This window comes from Argiope bruennichi, chromosome 5, assembly GCF_947563725.1.
Source record: "Argiope bruennichi chromosome 5, qqArgBrue1.1, whole genome shotgun sequence".
NCBI lineage: Eukaryota > Metazoa > Arthropoda > Arachnida > Araneae > Araneidae > Argiope > Argiope bruennichi.
In genome coordinates, this window is record NC_079155.1 from 101651288 (window position 1) to 101666435 (window position 15148).

The 15148-nt window shown below is 28.9% G+C and overlaps 2 protein-coding genes across 6 annotated transcripts in view; one reads left to right on the plus strand and one right to left on the minus strand.

The window, feature by feature from the left end:
* Positions 1-512: 512 nt before the first annotated feature.
* LOC129968514 (uncharacterized) lies at positions 513-2593 on the plus strand. Its single transcript, XM_056082483.1, has 2 exons — positions 513-2044; positions 2139-2593. Exon 1 carries the CDS (start codon positions 673-675, stop codon positions 2020-2022), a length of 1350 nt encoding a protein of 449 aa, XP_055938458.1. The 5' UTR covers positions 513-672; the 3' UTR covers positions 2023-2044; positions 2139-2593.
* Positions 2594-7682: 5089 nt separating this feature from the next.
* LOC129968828 (leucine-rich repeat-containing protein 49-like) overlaps positions 7683-15148 on the minus strand; it is a 56157-nt gene continuing 48691 nt past the window's right edge. For 2 of the 5 annotated variants that reach the window (XM_056083105.1, XM_056083104.1), the window contains exons 14-18: positions 14716-14959; positions 14038-14220; positions 12314-12423; positions 11469-11589; positions 7683-8094 (exon numbers count right to left, since the gene is read on the minus strand). In XM_056083105.1, the coding sequence (XP_055939080.1) occupies positions 7864-8094; positions 11469-11589; positions 12314-12423; positions 14038-14220; positions 14716-14959 (889 nt within the window). In that variant the 3' untranslated portion in view covers positions 7683-7863. The remainder of the gene's footprint in view (positions 8095-11468; positions 11590-12313; positions 12424-14037; positions 14221-14715; positions 14960-15148) is intronic. The other 3 variants (XM_056083103.1, XM_056083102.1, XM_056083101.1) reach the window with 2 other exon arrangements.

Below are 15148 nucleotides of genomic sequence, written 5' to 3' on the forward strand. Positions count from 1 at the left end.
TGGGAGGATTTTTGCAAATATTATACTTAATTTTATTCATTTTTTTAGGCATGAAAAGTCTTGACCAAAAATGGATATACTATATTTAATTCTAAAATGTTATACTCGAATTGAAAAGGAAATGTTTTTATTTTTTTATAAAATTAATATTGAATATGATCTAAAGTTTGTACTCATAATTAATACTGTTTGCCTTACCAAGAAGTTTCAAATTTGCTTTTTGTATTCCATTTTAATCCAAACTGAACTTTTGAAAAATGCGACCAAAGATGGCCATATGATGTTGTTTGGTTTTTCGAATCTTACACGTTGCATAAATGAGTTGCACACTGCACTCCTCTTTTGTGCACGTCACCCTCGTTTTTGCACATTGCACTCCTCTTTTGTGCACGTCACTCTCGTTTTTGCACACTGCACTCCTCTTTTGTGCACGTCACCCTCGTTTTTGCACACGGTTTCTGACCTAGTTTTTCACACTGTTTATAAGGCGTGCTCACAGAAGTTGCACTTATTGTACGGTACGTAATGTACCTGGCATTTATGAAGAGCTAGGCTACATTACATTAAATTTCCGCCGCTACAGGAGATAGCTTATGGCTGAAGCGGGATTTCCTTAACATCACTTCTAAGTTGCACATATTGTGGTCTTTTTGTCGAGTTGAGTTGATCAAAATGATCTACTCAAAAATCGTGTTTGGATTGAAGCATCATCAAAAGCTCTACGATTGCCAAGGCTTTATGGAGCTCGTCGACTCGCTACGCATTATTATTTCCGAACATGACGGCTCCATTGATGACTGTGAAAGACCTGGATTGCATTACCACGGTATTATTGAACATGAAATAAATACTAATGGGGACCATAGTGATGCTATATTAGTGTTGAAAACATACTGTGCATATTTTAAAATAGAGAAATGTAGTTTTCCCAAGCAGTATATAGCATATTTGGCAGAATCGCCCAAAAAAGTGATGATAGACGGAAGAAACTCTGTTAATTTAAGAACTTTCTACTCTGAAGCACCTGTTCAAAAAATTCGATTAGAAACTAACCATTATCAGAAGGAAGAATCCGAAAGAAAAAATTTTCAGTTAATTTTAAGTAAGTGTGAATGGAACAGAATTTTTGATCCTGCAGAAATGTGGAAGCAAATCGAAAAAGACTATTATTGGTTGTCACCCGACCAACTGAAAAGATTAGTGACTGATACAATACCTCTTGTGCAACAAAAGATATTGGATCAGTCAGTGTTAGAATTATGCTGCAAGATTTCAAAAGCTTCCGAATTTTATCATACAGTTGAAGAAAGCATTGATCTGATTCTGGAATGGTGTAGGCATCAAAACATAGATGTGAAAGCATTTACTACGGACTTAGTAAAATGCTTAGACAAACGGATTGCTCGCAAAAACTCTTTCTATGTACAAGGTTCGGCTGAATCTGGAATATTTTCCATAATTTATTCAATTACAGAAGCTTGCAGTTTTATTGGAAAAATTGAGGAGGAAACTACAGGATACACTTACGTCTGGGAAGATTGTTTGGATAAGCGTTGCATAATTATGCGAGATCCCATTTTTGACAAAAATATGTTTGAAGAGTTGGAGCGAATTTTAAAAGGCATTGGAACTTTTGTTCCTTGTAGACAGAATATTCTAAAATATCTCCGGCCTACACCTGTCATTATCATATGTTGCAGAGATAATAGGGAAAACGACTTGTATCTGCAACGCCTTCAGAATAGTTTCCTCCAAAGTTATGTGAATTTGAAGCCTTTTTTAAAATTACATAGTGATCCTCGGCGGCTGCATCCATTGTGGCTATATACAATGTATATGAATTTCAATGGTTATATATTTGATACTACTGTTAATTATTTTGAAGATATTGTAAGAAAACCTATGGACTATGATTCATCTTGTGAATCAAGCTATGAAGATGAATTAAATAATCTTGATGCTTCCGAATCCAGTTCGTCTTTGTTATGTTCCGTCAAATCGAAGAAGGAAGCTAATTTTTAGCTCCATTTGGCGAACTGCACAGGTAAGGAAAGTGTAATTGTTCTGTAATGTTTGTTATTAATGGTAACTTTTATTAATGATCTTTAATGAAAATTTGTTTTCTTGCATGCATTCAGCTGAAGATATAATCACTTGGACCAGAAATAAGAAAAGTCAAGTCACCTGTGAACTTCAAAGAAAATCGATGGTCTTGAACATTTATATTATGAAAGAAGTCAAGTCACCTGTGAACTTCAAAGAAAATCGATGGTCTTGAACATTTATATTATGAAAGAAGTCAAGTCACCTGTGAACTTCAAAGAAAATCGATGGTCTTGAACATTTATATTATGAAAGAAGTCAAGTCACCTGTGAACTTCAAAGAAAATCGATGGTCTTGAACATTTATATTATGAAAGAATGTGGATTTCTATGTGTATAACTAAATTGTATGTGAAGTATCGAAATGTCGGTGCTGTTGTAATAACATGTAAAAGGAATAAAAGAATTATTTGAAAATATGTGATTATTTTTCATGCTGGTACTGGTACAAATTTCTTTTAAATACTGAAATAAAAGATTTTGAAAAACACTCTTTGTTTGTTTGTTAGTTGATAAAATAAAACTTATTTTAAAAACAAGTTTTTGTTCATTGAAAAGCTTGTAAAAAAGGGGGGGGCTTTTTTTTTTTCCTTCTTCCCTCCTCTTACTTTCCCGGCGTCGCCGCAAGGCTTGTACAAAGTCGCATTTTTCAACCTAAGACTCCGGCTGTTACCATCTGTGTGACATACGGTACGTGAACTCTATTGTGGGTAATGATTTAGAAATGTATATAAAAAGGATACTTTGCATTTTCGGGATATGCAATTCTGTTCGATTTTTAACATGCGAATTATTAGTTAAAAAATTCAAACGCTTTTAAAACGGTAAACGGTTTTTACACCAGATTTGCAGATCTCTATCAAAGTTTGAGTAAAATCTGTTCAGAAGTCCATCTGCCCTATTATAATTTAACACGATAACTACAAAACGAAAGAACTAGATAGATGAAATGGTAAACAGGTTTAACATTTTCAGTATAGAGGCCTACCAAATTTTGAGCGAAATTCAAAAACGGGTTGACACATGTAAATGCAATAATTAAAAAACGCAGTGATTTAAATATATCAAATTTGGTACGCGCTTTTGTGACTTTAAATGTCGTTTTATATCACATTTTTGTTTTAGTTGGTGGGAAGGATGCGTTTGAAACCCAAATTCGAATTTTTTTAGGCACTTCTGACCGCATGCCAGGGATTAATCGCTACGGTTCACATGACAAGATTCATCACACCAAAGGTTAATATTTCGTAACGATTGTACGCAAATGCCATGCAAGGCGTTCACTGGGATAACATCCTTATTGAACTGGGCCGGGATAGCCTGGTTGGTAGAGCTTCGGATTCGCGTCCCTCAGGTTGCGAGTTCGAACCCCGCCGGCCGCAGATTCCCCACGTGCTTGGTGGCTGACGCGCGTTAAATCTGTCTTGGACACAAAGTACTCCATGTCGAGAGTAATACCACCTGGGGTACTGGATCAGGGGTGATCGTTCTCTGATTCAGGTCTAAATTACGATCTGTGGTTGAGTGTGTGACGTAAAAAGGGTTGTGACGTGTGTGTAGCTAAGTCGTTCTCTTGGCCCTAGATGGCGCTACTATAGAAACAAGAGGCGTTCCCCCTCAGGCTTAAATCTGCTGTCTTCGAACAACGGGCTTATCAATGGCAAGTGCCATTAGAAATAAACAACAACATCCTTATTGAAGAGTACGCGATAAAGTTTTTTTTTGGGGGGGAGGGGGATGAAACTTGGAATATAATGACTTGAATCAACACGAATACTTTGGACGAGAAAAGTAAGCACAGGATCCATTTTGCCGCTTAATGTGAAATTCAGGTGTTTAATATAATATACACTTTAAAAATAAATTTTGAGGGGCACAGGAGTTTAAAAATTTAGCTCTACATTATTGTGATATTGCATCTCAAAGATACTTGTAGTCGTAAGAAATGGTCTTAGATTACCATATTTATTCCACAATTCAAGGTCAAACATGTTATTAAAAATTGTTAAATTGAAGCTGTGGAATATTAATTTTGAAACGCAATGAGATGGATGGATGGACGCTTATCTTTACTTTTGTCTCAGTGACTAAGTAGCTTTAATAATAATTGAAACTACTCAAAATTAAATGCGGGAGTGTAATCGATACCTTCAATATTGTCAAATTCTTTATTAGATAGTCCTTTACTGTGTAGATCCTATTACATCTTCAGATATTTTTCATAATTTGTTCTCAAGCCAAAATATTGTCCAGTATAACGTTACCTCCGATAGAGAGCTTCCTAAAGTCAACCATGTTATCTGCTAATTAAAACCAATTTAGGCTATTGAAATTCTGCTTTGTTAGTATCTTTAGTCATTATCGGATTATACGCCTAGAATTTGGCGGTAGTAGTTTCTTATGCTAGTCGTTTGATGTTCGTCACTTCTTCCTTGGTGTTTACTGAGAATGGTCGTGATACAAAGCATGTCATTTTGTAAATTTCTTCGAAATTTATTAAATTTAAAAAATGGTGTTTGAGTACTCAGTTCCATTTTGCAAAGAAAATTGCAGTAAAGTTCTCAAAGTTTTGGCATACAGCCTTTCAAAAGACTGGGAAAAAAAATGTTAGATTGTAGCTCCATGAGGAGACATACCATCTGACAAAGAATTTCAGTTTTTCTTTTTGAAGAATCAAAATATTCATTTAATACTTATTTTATTTTCTAATTGATTTTAAGCGCCTTATAATATTTTACTTCTTAAAACTAGTATCTTAATAGTTTTCATTTTGAGACTGGTATTATTTGAAATATTCTATTTGTCTATTGTTATTTCTTTATGATAATTTATTTGTGTATTAAGATGTTAAGGTGTAAAGAGACTTATGTAACTGGAAAGTTAATTTTTTTATGTATACGAACCATCTTTAAATAACCTGATTTTGAGAGAAATTTTGAACTTACAATGTATATATGTTCCCTTCAGTTAATTTCTCACATTTCTATATATCCTTCCAAAATGTACACCTCAAAATTTACTTCTAAGCATGCCACTCACAGTACTATATCAGATGTTTCCTGAAAATTCTTAAAAAAAAAAAAAAGATTCAAAACGTAAATAGGAAATATAAATGCTTTAAATTTTGAAATATGAAATACTGGGAAGAATTACAGAAATTTAAAACATTAATATAATGATTTTAGAATTCAAATAGCAATAAAAGAATTCGAAATTTAGTACAGTGGTCACAGCAAAGAAAATTTGTTAGGATATTTGCCAAAAAAGAATTGTAGTAAAGCAATATTTTTATTATTCCTCTTAAAAAATGAGAGCCGCGAGAAACAATAATTTCACGATAAAATTTTGATACGAGTTAGAATTTTTTTTAAAGAATAACTTTTCATTTTGAGGTGATAAGACTAGGGAAGAGTCTTTTAATTCTGAGTTATGGATAGATGATGAGGGTGATACGAAAACCAGTACTACATTTACCATAATTCCACATCACCTTAAAAATATATGATCCTTGATAACAAATTTAATGTACAGCAGACTTGCAAGCTCACTTTTTCAAAAAACACATTTTTACTACTAGACTATTACGGCCCTAGAGAGATTCCAATGTTCAATTCAATATACATAAACACAAATAAGCTCAATTAATTACTGTACGAATATGCATTATGTATATGATCTTCAATAACAAAAATATCTGAGGTCATTCGAATTGCAACCAATGCAGTTTAGTTATATTAATGTCTCATTTTAAAGCAACACTAGGGCTATTTTGAGACGGATCTCGTAATTTTGAACCGTGGTCAGATGACGAGGACGATACCTGAGCTGGTATCCCCTCTCCAAACGTCCACAACACACCAGCAGGAGGACGTTTGTCCCTGACGGACTTAGCGTGCACCAGATACGCTTACACGATGGTTCTTCGGTGGAATCGGGTCTCGAGCATAAAACTCCCCAGTATCATAGCCGAGACCTTACCACGCGGCCCTGCAAACAATGCAATCTCAAAATTCTTTCTCTAAGTTCAGATGAAAGCCAAAAGAAACACGTTGTTGCTGTGTTACTTCAGAGGTTTTAAATTCATTTATGGGACTACTTCTATTCTCATGTATTTAGTGCATTCACTTTTAAAATAAAACTTATATATTCTGTGTACTCATAACTCGGATAAGAAAAGTTTCACATAGGTCGGAGTTTAAAAATTTCATATAATTTTTTTTTTCACTATTAAGAACATAATTTTGATGACATAAGCAATTTTTTTTAGATGAGAATATTGCAATAATGCACTAGGTCTAATTTAGAAATGAGCATGATTCCAGTTCCTCATATTACACACATATATATATATAGCTTCAAGGCAATCCTACCACTTAGTTGCAATAAATTAGTCTAATTTTTATTGGAAATTCACTACATTTTGAAGAAAATATTCACCTCAAAACCAGTTAAAAATAAAAGATGATGGATAAATTTGCTTTATGAAGATTTCTTTTATCCAGGCTTTATTTGCTTATTGGACAACCAATCAAGATAATTTGGCTGGAAGAAAATTTATTAGTTACTTCATGACATACTATTATTATACATCATATTGAAACTGATTCAATTTTCAGTTGATTTTAGAGAATGTTTCAAATACCTTCGCTCTATATTTACAAAAGTATCCAAAAGTTAACTAAAAGAGAGAATATTTATAGTATCTTACATAAGGATACTTTAAATTGTTGCATTATTTACAAGCCTTATGAATGAAATTGAAAGGAATCAAGGAAAAAAAGTTCAGAAAGTTTGGAAAATTCAAAGAATTTGCTTTACAAAAACATATAGTTGGATACTGACAGCTTTTAATGAACAAGAGGAGCTAGAAAGTTAATTTTCATGAAGTGTATTTTTCAGAACATAGGAGTCTTTAAACAGAAGCTAAGAGGAAGAATTTTAGTAGAAAATAAGACATTGTTAAACATAAAAAGAGATGAAAATATACTAGAAGCATAAAAGAGAGAAGAAAAACAGGCCAGAGGCAGTGAATACAGATCATCAACTGAAATGAAGATTTGAGATATAATGTTTAAGTTTTTGCATTTGTTAATTTTTCATCAAAATAAAACCACAATTTTTTTTTTTTTACTGTTACATTATTTACAAAATAACTGAATTTAAATTTGCTGGAAAAGTGTAAATGGTGGATGAGAAAAATGAGGCCATTTCTTTTTAAAGCATATCATGAAACTAAAATCATCTAAATAAAACCAGGAAGAATTTTTAAAAATTTCAAACCTCTGTTATTACTAGTAATTATAAGTTAAGAATTTAAGGCCCCATTTATTTTTCAACACACACTGAAAGTTTTTTCAATTCTTAAATGCTTAACATTAAAAAGAAATAAACATTATTGTTTTCTTATTTTATTCTGAACACTGCCATAAACTGGTCCTCCCTTACATTTTTTATAAATATTAAACCTGAAAAGACATTGATTCAGAGAACTGAGAATTTCAAAATGCTTTGTAATAAAACCAAACATCTGCAAGTCAATAAAACAAAACTGGGATAAATAGATAAGCTTTATTTAGAACAAAATTCATATTTAACAAGATTTAAAGTGATACCCGAAATAGTAGAAGTCAGTGTTTATCTAGATAGAACTTTGATTGTCTAAAAAAAATTCAAATTGAAAATTTTTCTTATATGAAAAGGTAAACAAATTGAATCGGATGATTCGCAAAACATTGTTTTAGCAAAAAGATTAATTAAAACTTAATCAAGATTTTCTTCTAGAGATTTGCACTTTTTAAGCAAGCTTTGCATGGACAGTTTCATATGGCGATTAAGATCAATATAATCTTCTAAAGCATCATTGACTATTCCTAAAAACATGGACGGCCAAAGCCGCTGAAAGACTAAACGTTTCTTCATGATTTCTTGAACACAATCGATGTTTTTCTCAATGATTTTTGTCGCCGTTGTTTTGCATCCAGGTAGAGAGAACTGAAATTAATAAAAATTCAATTGATATAAAAGGTATGCTCTAGTATATAAAAGGATCAATGAACAACATTTGAAATTAAAATATAATACAAACTGAAAAAAAAACTCATTAATTTATATTTGTTTTTGAAACTCATTTTAGAACAAAAAATATGATTATTAACTTGATTTCAAGAAATCTTATTTGAAATTTTAAGTAACTAATTATAGCTGGGAAAGACAGAAAGCAATTTTATCAAAGTAAGAAAAATTAAATTTTATGAATAACATACTATCTATATCCAAATCCTATATAGCAGTAGAAAAGAAAAGAAAAAAAAAAAAAAAAAAAAAATCTTATATAGATGTTATATTGTATTTAAGTTTTCAGCAAGTAGCCCTGGCATAACTTTAGGTAAGAACAAATGATATATTATAAAGCTTACAGAAAGTAATCTCATTATTCCTTTATAAGTGATCTTCTGAGATCTTAATATGAAATATTTTATTTTTATGGAAAAACATCAATAAGTCATTTTGCAGTGAACTAATGGTAAAAATGAAATGATTTCTTGCATCTAAAATTACACACAAGTTTTTAAAATTTGTAAAAATAAATAAAAAAAAAAAACCCTTTATTGCTATAGAAAATTTGTAATCAGCAATGCTTGAGGAATGATACAATAAAAATTTAAGGTGATTGACTGTCTACGTCAAAAATCATTTTTCTATCATGTAGGGTAAACATTTTTTTTTCTTTGCAAAAATATTTTTATTCAAACATTTTTCTGTCCAAAATGGTTTTTCTTTTCATATTATGTCATCTAAAAGGTGAAATATGATGATTAAAAATTGCTGCTTACTGCTAAATTAACTGGATGTCTCAGTCTACAGCTGAAAATCGCAGTAAAATGCAGTTTTTAATTTATTTATTACCATTTTTTAAAATTTTAATCCACAAATAATATTTTTTAATGTTTTTAATATGCTTTTTGAATATGTTTTTTTTTTTCTTCCCATTTCTGAATATTAATTGACAATATCTTCATTCTTTAGAGCATATGTTCACTTTGTATTTTTCATTTCATGTAAATTTCTTTCAAAAATTAAAATAAAAGAAACTGGGAAGAAAAGACAAGTTAAAAAAATTTCAACAACAAATCACAAAACTACGATGAGGTTATAATTCATAGTAATGCTGATAACCTTAAAAGTATACAGTCAGGAGTCTTTTCAACTTTTTATCACTGCTTTTCAAGCACTAAACATTTTATGCATGGGCAATGTTTATCAACAGCCAACAGATGGTGCAAATATCAAAAGACAAGGCATAAAAGAAAGCATTTATTGGAAAAAAAAAACAAAAAACACTGGACTTGTACAAAATATTATAAAACCAGTATACATGAAAGTGTGATCAAAAGTTGCTAAAGCGTCTCTTATATAGAATGATGTAAAATGCCAAGTGTTTAATCATATTAGTGTCCTATTATAGAACAGAAAGGATATTGGGATGAACTGCACAATTTTGAACTTTGGTCAGATGATAAGGACGGCATATGAACTGATGTCTAATTTTTTAAACTGTCCCACTACACCAATAGGAGGGGATTTCCCTAGACAGTTTTAGTTTGGATTGGACCTGTTTACAGTAAAATCAGGTTTAGAACTTGTAACTCTCCTGTCCTGCAGCCAAAAATCTAACCCCCAGTCCACTACAAGTAGATGAAAGTTTTAATTGCATTTACTTTGAAATATAGTTCAGGAACAACATTTCTTTTAGCTATTTTTCAGTTTAAATGAGTGTTCTAAATAAGTTGCAAGTGAATATTAGCAGTTATATGCAAATAAGTCTAGAGCGTAAGCATCTTGATTATGAATGCATCAGCAATTCAAAAAGACACTTAGATTATTTTCTAAAGAAGAAATACTTTTTAACAGTAACTATAAACTTTAAATGCATTTTTCTCAAAATAATTTTTTTGAAATTAATTATCAACCATTAATATGATATCTCCAACACTAATTAAAATTTGTTAATGAAATTTTCAAAAGAATTTTCATATATCATTTTAAATGAATAGAATTAAAATTTTTGATGTACAGTGCAAACTTTATTTATAGCCTTTTTTATAAGAATATAAGAGGAAAATTTGAAAAAAAATGTCTATATTATAACATATAAACCTTTATAACATTTTTGCATTTTAGTCCATCTCTTAGATTGTAGTTCATTTTTTAAAAAAAATGTGCTATGTACTTAGTGTGTAAAGAAGTTTATGATTATCCTATTAGAATTTTATATAAAATGTTAGCCATTTCAGCCAAATTTTGTTCAAATTTGCCAATAAAAAAAAAAAAAAAAAAGATTTTGTACAGAATTAAAAAAAAAAAAAAAAAAAAAGATTTTCATTATTTTTATGTACTATTTAATTAAAAAGACCTAACAAAACAAAGAAAAAAAATGCCTTAGTATATAAGCAATCACCTTAAAGCAGACTTTGCCAACTTTTGAATTAGAAGATAAAAGAGAAATAAAGGAAATATACAGAAGATGCCAAACTTTTGTAACCCAATTATGTGTATATTTTACAAAAATGCAATAATCATCTTACAACAATTTTGCAGGTATACTTCTTAGCAATTAAACTAATGCAGTCATATTGCTGTGTATAGAACTTCTATATATTAAAAATTTCTACACAAAGAATTCTTTTTAGAAATCTTGGATTTGTAACAGAAAAACAGTTTCTTATTATCGATAAACATTTTTTTTTTATATATAACTATTGTAGACAAATTTCATGATTGATTTCAGTTACGAGAAGGAAATGTAAATTTCAATTTAAAACATTGTTTCATTGATTCAGGTTGCAATAAACAGCAACATGAATTATCCTGCAGACCTGGAAGACATCTATTTGCATTGAGTTGTAAATTAACTTCTATTCTACAAATCTCTTTCCTACAAGGTTCTTACTTTAAATTCAATCTGACTTTAGATTATTTAAAAGTGAGATTGGCTCAGAATCTTGGAAAGAAAATCTTCAAGTATAACAAATAACAGAAAAGGGATTAAAAAAAATGGCAAAAAAAAGTATGAAATTTACCAATACTAATATCAGCAATTTTGAAAAATCACTGTTATTCACACACTAATAAAAATATGATGCTAATTAAAGCCAAATTAATTATGCAATTTTTTTAAAGGAAAAAAAAAACAATGAACATTTTTTTAATAAATAATTACTGAAATTTTTATATAACATAAGTATTTTCAAGGAATCTTCAAGTTTGATATATTGAGGACTAATTGTATATAAAGGCCTCAGAATTTTGTTAAATATAAGAAATAAAAATAAATTAAAGCTTAATACAATGGAATGAATATATACCTCAAAATCTGGGTTATAAGTAAATGTTGCTTTCATCACTTCAATTGCCACTTGAGAGTCTGGTTGCCTCTGTAAACTGTTCGGCGAATAACCTTTTTCTTTCAAAAACATTTGTTTTACTCTATTCAAGTAAAAACAATAAACAATTTTAAAATTTTTTTAGACAGAATTAGAACTTTAGACACTCAACCATAAAGAATATCCTTTTATATTATAATTTTAATAGAAAAATTCTCTAGCTATGAACATTTTTGTATAGAATTTCAATTCTGTTCATATAAAATTAATTTTCAAGTACACATTCATGTGAATTTTAATCATGGAAAAATGATCTGAAATATATGAAACTCAAGAGTAGGCCATTCTCTTATATTAAATAGATGACAAGATATTATTGATATCTTTTCTCACATAATTTGCTTTATTATATAGAAAAAGTATGCATTTAAATTAAAAAAAAATATTAAATTACTTTAATATAATATAAATAAAAGTGTATTCTAATTTTGTAGAATTTTAAGCTTATATTTTATATATTAGCATATTATTTTCATTTCTCAGAGGAAAAAATTTTTTTGTTTCAATAAAACGCTTTTGTTACACTTTTTTTTTTTAAAAAAAAAGATAATGTTAGAAAATCCAAGTTTTATATCTTCTATACATTAAACAAGAAATATAGATGTACTAGTAAAGTAAATAACAGTTGAACATTCAAAATTTGTTTATATGATTGAATAGCAAAAGAAAATCCATAGAAATTTCTATAAATGTTACAGGATTAACTTTGAAAATAATACCAAATCTCATAACCCTATACCCTGAACAGAACTACATAAAGAACTTACCTTGGACTATTTAATAAAGAAGATAATCTATACTTGGGCAGTAATAAAGATGCAGCAAAGCCAAGACCACCAAATACATCTTCTGCCTTATTTCGCTCCAATTCAGTCACCTAAAAAGTAAAAATTTTATATTAATCTGTAATTAAAGAAATTATGATATGATAAAGGAAAATATTTCATTTTCTATGCATATACAATAATTAAATCTTGAGTACAATATATAAATATATCGAAAACAAATTATTTTCAAAATCTGAACTTTTTAAATTTAAATAATTTTTATGGTACTTTTTTTCTATTAGTAAATCACTAAGTTTTTACTAAATTTATTACTATTTGTGTAAATAAAACGATCAACTATATTTTTTAAAATTAATTATGATAAATATTTTGCATTAAGTTTGCAATGTAAGGAATACTGCCCCTCTTAACAAAAAGTTATTTTTTATCTTTGACCAAAACAGCATTTTTTTTTTTTTTCATAATAAATAAATCTGCTTCTCTAGTTTAAGCGTTCAACAGATTTAACAGAATAATAATAATGAAAAAAGTAACTGTCAATAATTGATGATGGAAAATAATTATAAGAAGTTTAGGTGAAATCGCATCATAAAATAGGAACACATTCTTGAATTGCACTGTTATTAGAAGTGCAGACGAAATCAGAATAAAAGAAGAATCAGAAATAAACATTCTAAAATTCACCTTATTAAGTTAAAGATTGTTAACAAGTAAAATTATACCATAAAGAATTTAGGGTGAAAAAGCATTTAATTGGCTTCTTGAGATTAACAAGATATTAAAGTTTATGAACTCTTACATATATACAAATATATATATGACATATATACAAATCTGCTCATTAAAATTAAATTTAAAATATATTCACAATTAAGATCAAAATCTGTTCACTAAATATTAAAATCAGTTCAATGAAGCTCAGTGTAAAGACTGAATGGTATTTTTGGCTAGTCAAGGAATCTATAATTTCATTTTTAAAATTAGAGCCTAAACTTAATTCAGGTTCCTTTATACTTTATTTTGCAGGAGAATATAGGAAATAATTAATCATGAGAAATACAGAAGAATCAACATATGTAAAAATATTAAAAATGTTTAGTAATTTATTTAATATTTAGATTCTCTCTCTCCCAATACTCATACAATTTTGTAAAATATTTGAAATTCAAAACTGAATTCTAAATTAAGAATAAATTTTATTCTTTCAATTTGTTCCAAATTAAACATATATTAGAAATTTAGATATCTACAATTGTTACTAATATCACCAGTATTGAAAGTTACAATTGTTTTCAAAACTGTGAATCTTTATTTACAAGACTGTATGATCTCATAGAAATAACTCGATAATTTAGAATTGCTAATTTACAAAATACTGGGGAAAAAACAAAAACATTAAATATACAAAAAGCAAACCATACCTCCATATTTTACATTTTTCTTAACAAGCAATGAAACAAATGGAAACATAAGACCTTTAATATACATTCAATGTTCATTACATTCATTAAATCTTTATAAAGCAATAGCCTATACACGAATAAGTATTTCAGATTCTCTTATTTATTCAATAAAGGATAGGATTAAGATAGCATTTCAAATTAGCAACTGAGTTTAGAAATTATAAACATGAAATTTTATATATAATAGTGACAAGTTGGTTAAAGTAATGGATAAATAAATAAGCAGCGAGTATTACTTGCCATTGATCCATTTATTTGTTCAATGGTAGGGCTAAGCCTATAGACTGCATACATTCGCCAAAGTGATAATTGCAATATAGGATTACCTTCAGTCTCGATTGTTAAGTTTTTGAGACCTGGGATTTGTCCTAAGGCATTCAGCTGTGCTAGAGATTCCAAACAAGCACATTCAAATGATGCTGCCTATATAAATATATAAATGATAAAAACATCAGCATTTTATTCATATATTAGCATCACACATATTTTGAATGAATTAAACTTAAAAAATATTTATTTTATTATTGTTATATCACAATAATTACATTGATTTGCAAAATTATTGTAAAAAAAATGCATTTTTGTTTAAAATACAACTAAGCACTTATTTTCATGCAACAATTTTAGAATTAACTGTAAAATTAACTTGCAGTATTTCATTAAATAATTACATCTTTTAAAATAATCATATTTAATTTTCAGTTAAAATGTTTTAAACTATGGAATATTTGGGCATTTTTGACTTTGCTTTCTATAATACTTGTAATATTAGAGCTAATAAGCTAATAATCAATGGCAACATAAATAATAAATACAACTTGTGAGTTGTTTCTGAAACAGAGTTATTAAGAGATAATATCAAAAAATTAGTAATTTATAAAAATAAAATTTTAGAATTAATAAAATAATAATACATACTTCAATATTTGGGAATTGAGTCTTTAATTTTCCTAGCAGATAAACAATATCATCAAAAACAACAAAATGGAAGGACACTGTGTGTATAAGAGAAACAGTTTGGGGGGCCCAAGCATGACTTATAGTAGCTGCAACAGCCCCAGGACCATACAGTTGCAAATTCCCAAATTCAACTTCTGCCAAGTATGTCAATTTGGAATCTGCAATTTCCAGATCCAAGGATAAAGAAGGTCGTATTTTTTTACTGAAAATAAATAAACTGCAGCTTAACACAATTACAGATTATGCTAAATTTTAATACATTAAAAAAATATCAATGATACAAGGAATAAATTGGACTAGAGTAATATTATTATTGGTAATACATTGGCTGCCAAATGTTAAGATACAACCTGTCTTGTGTTTAATTTAAGAATGTATGAAACAAAAACAA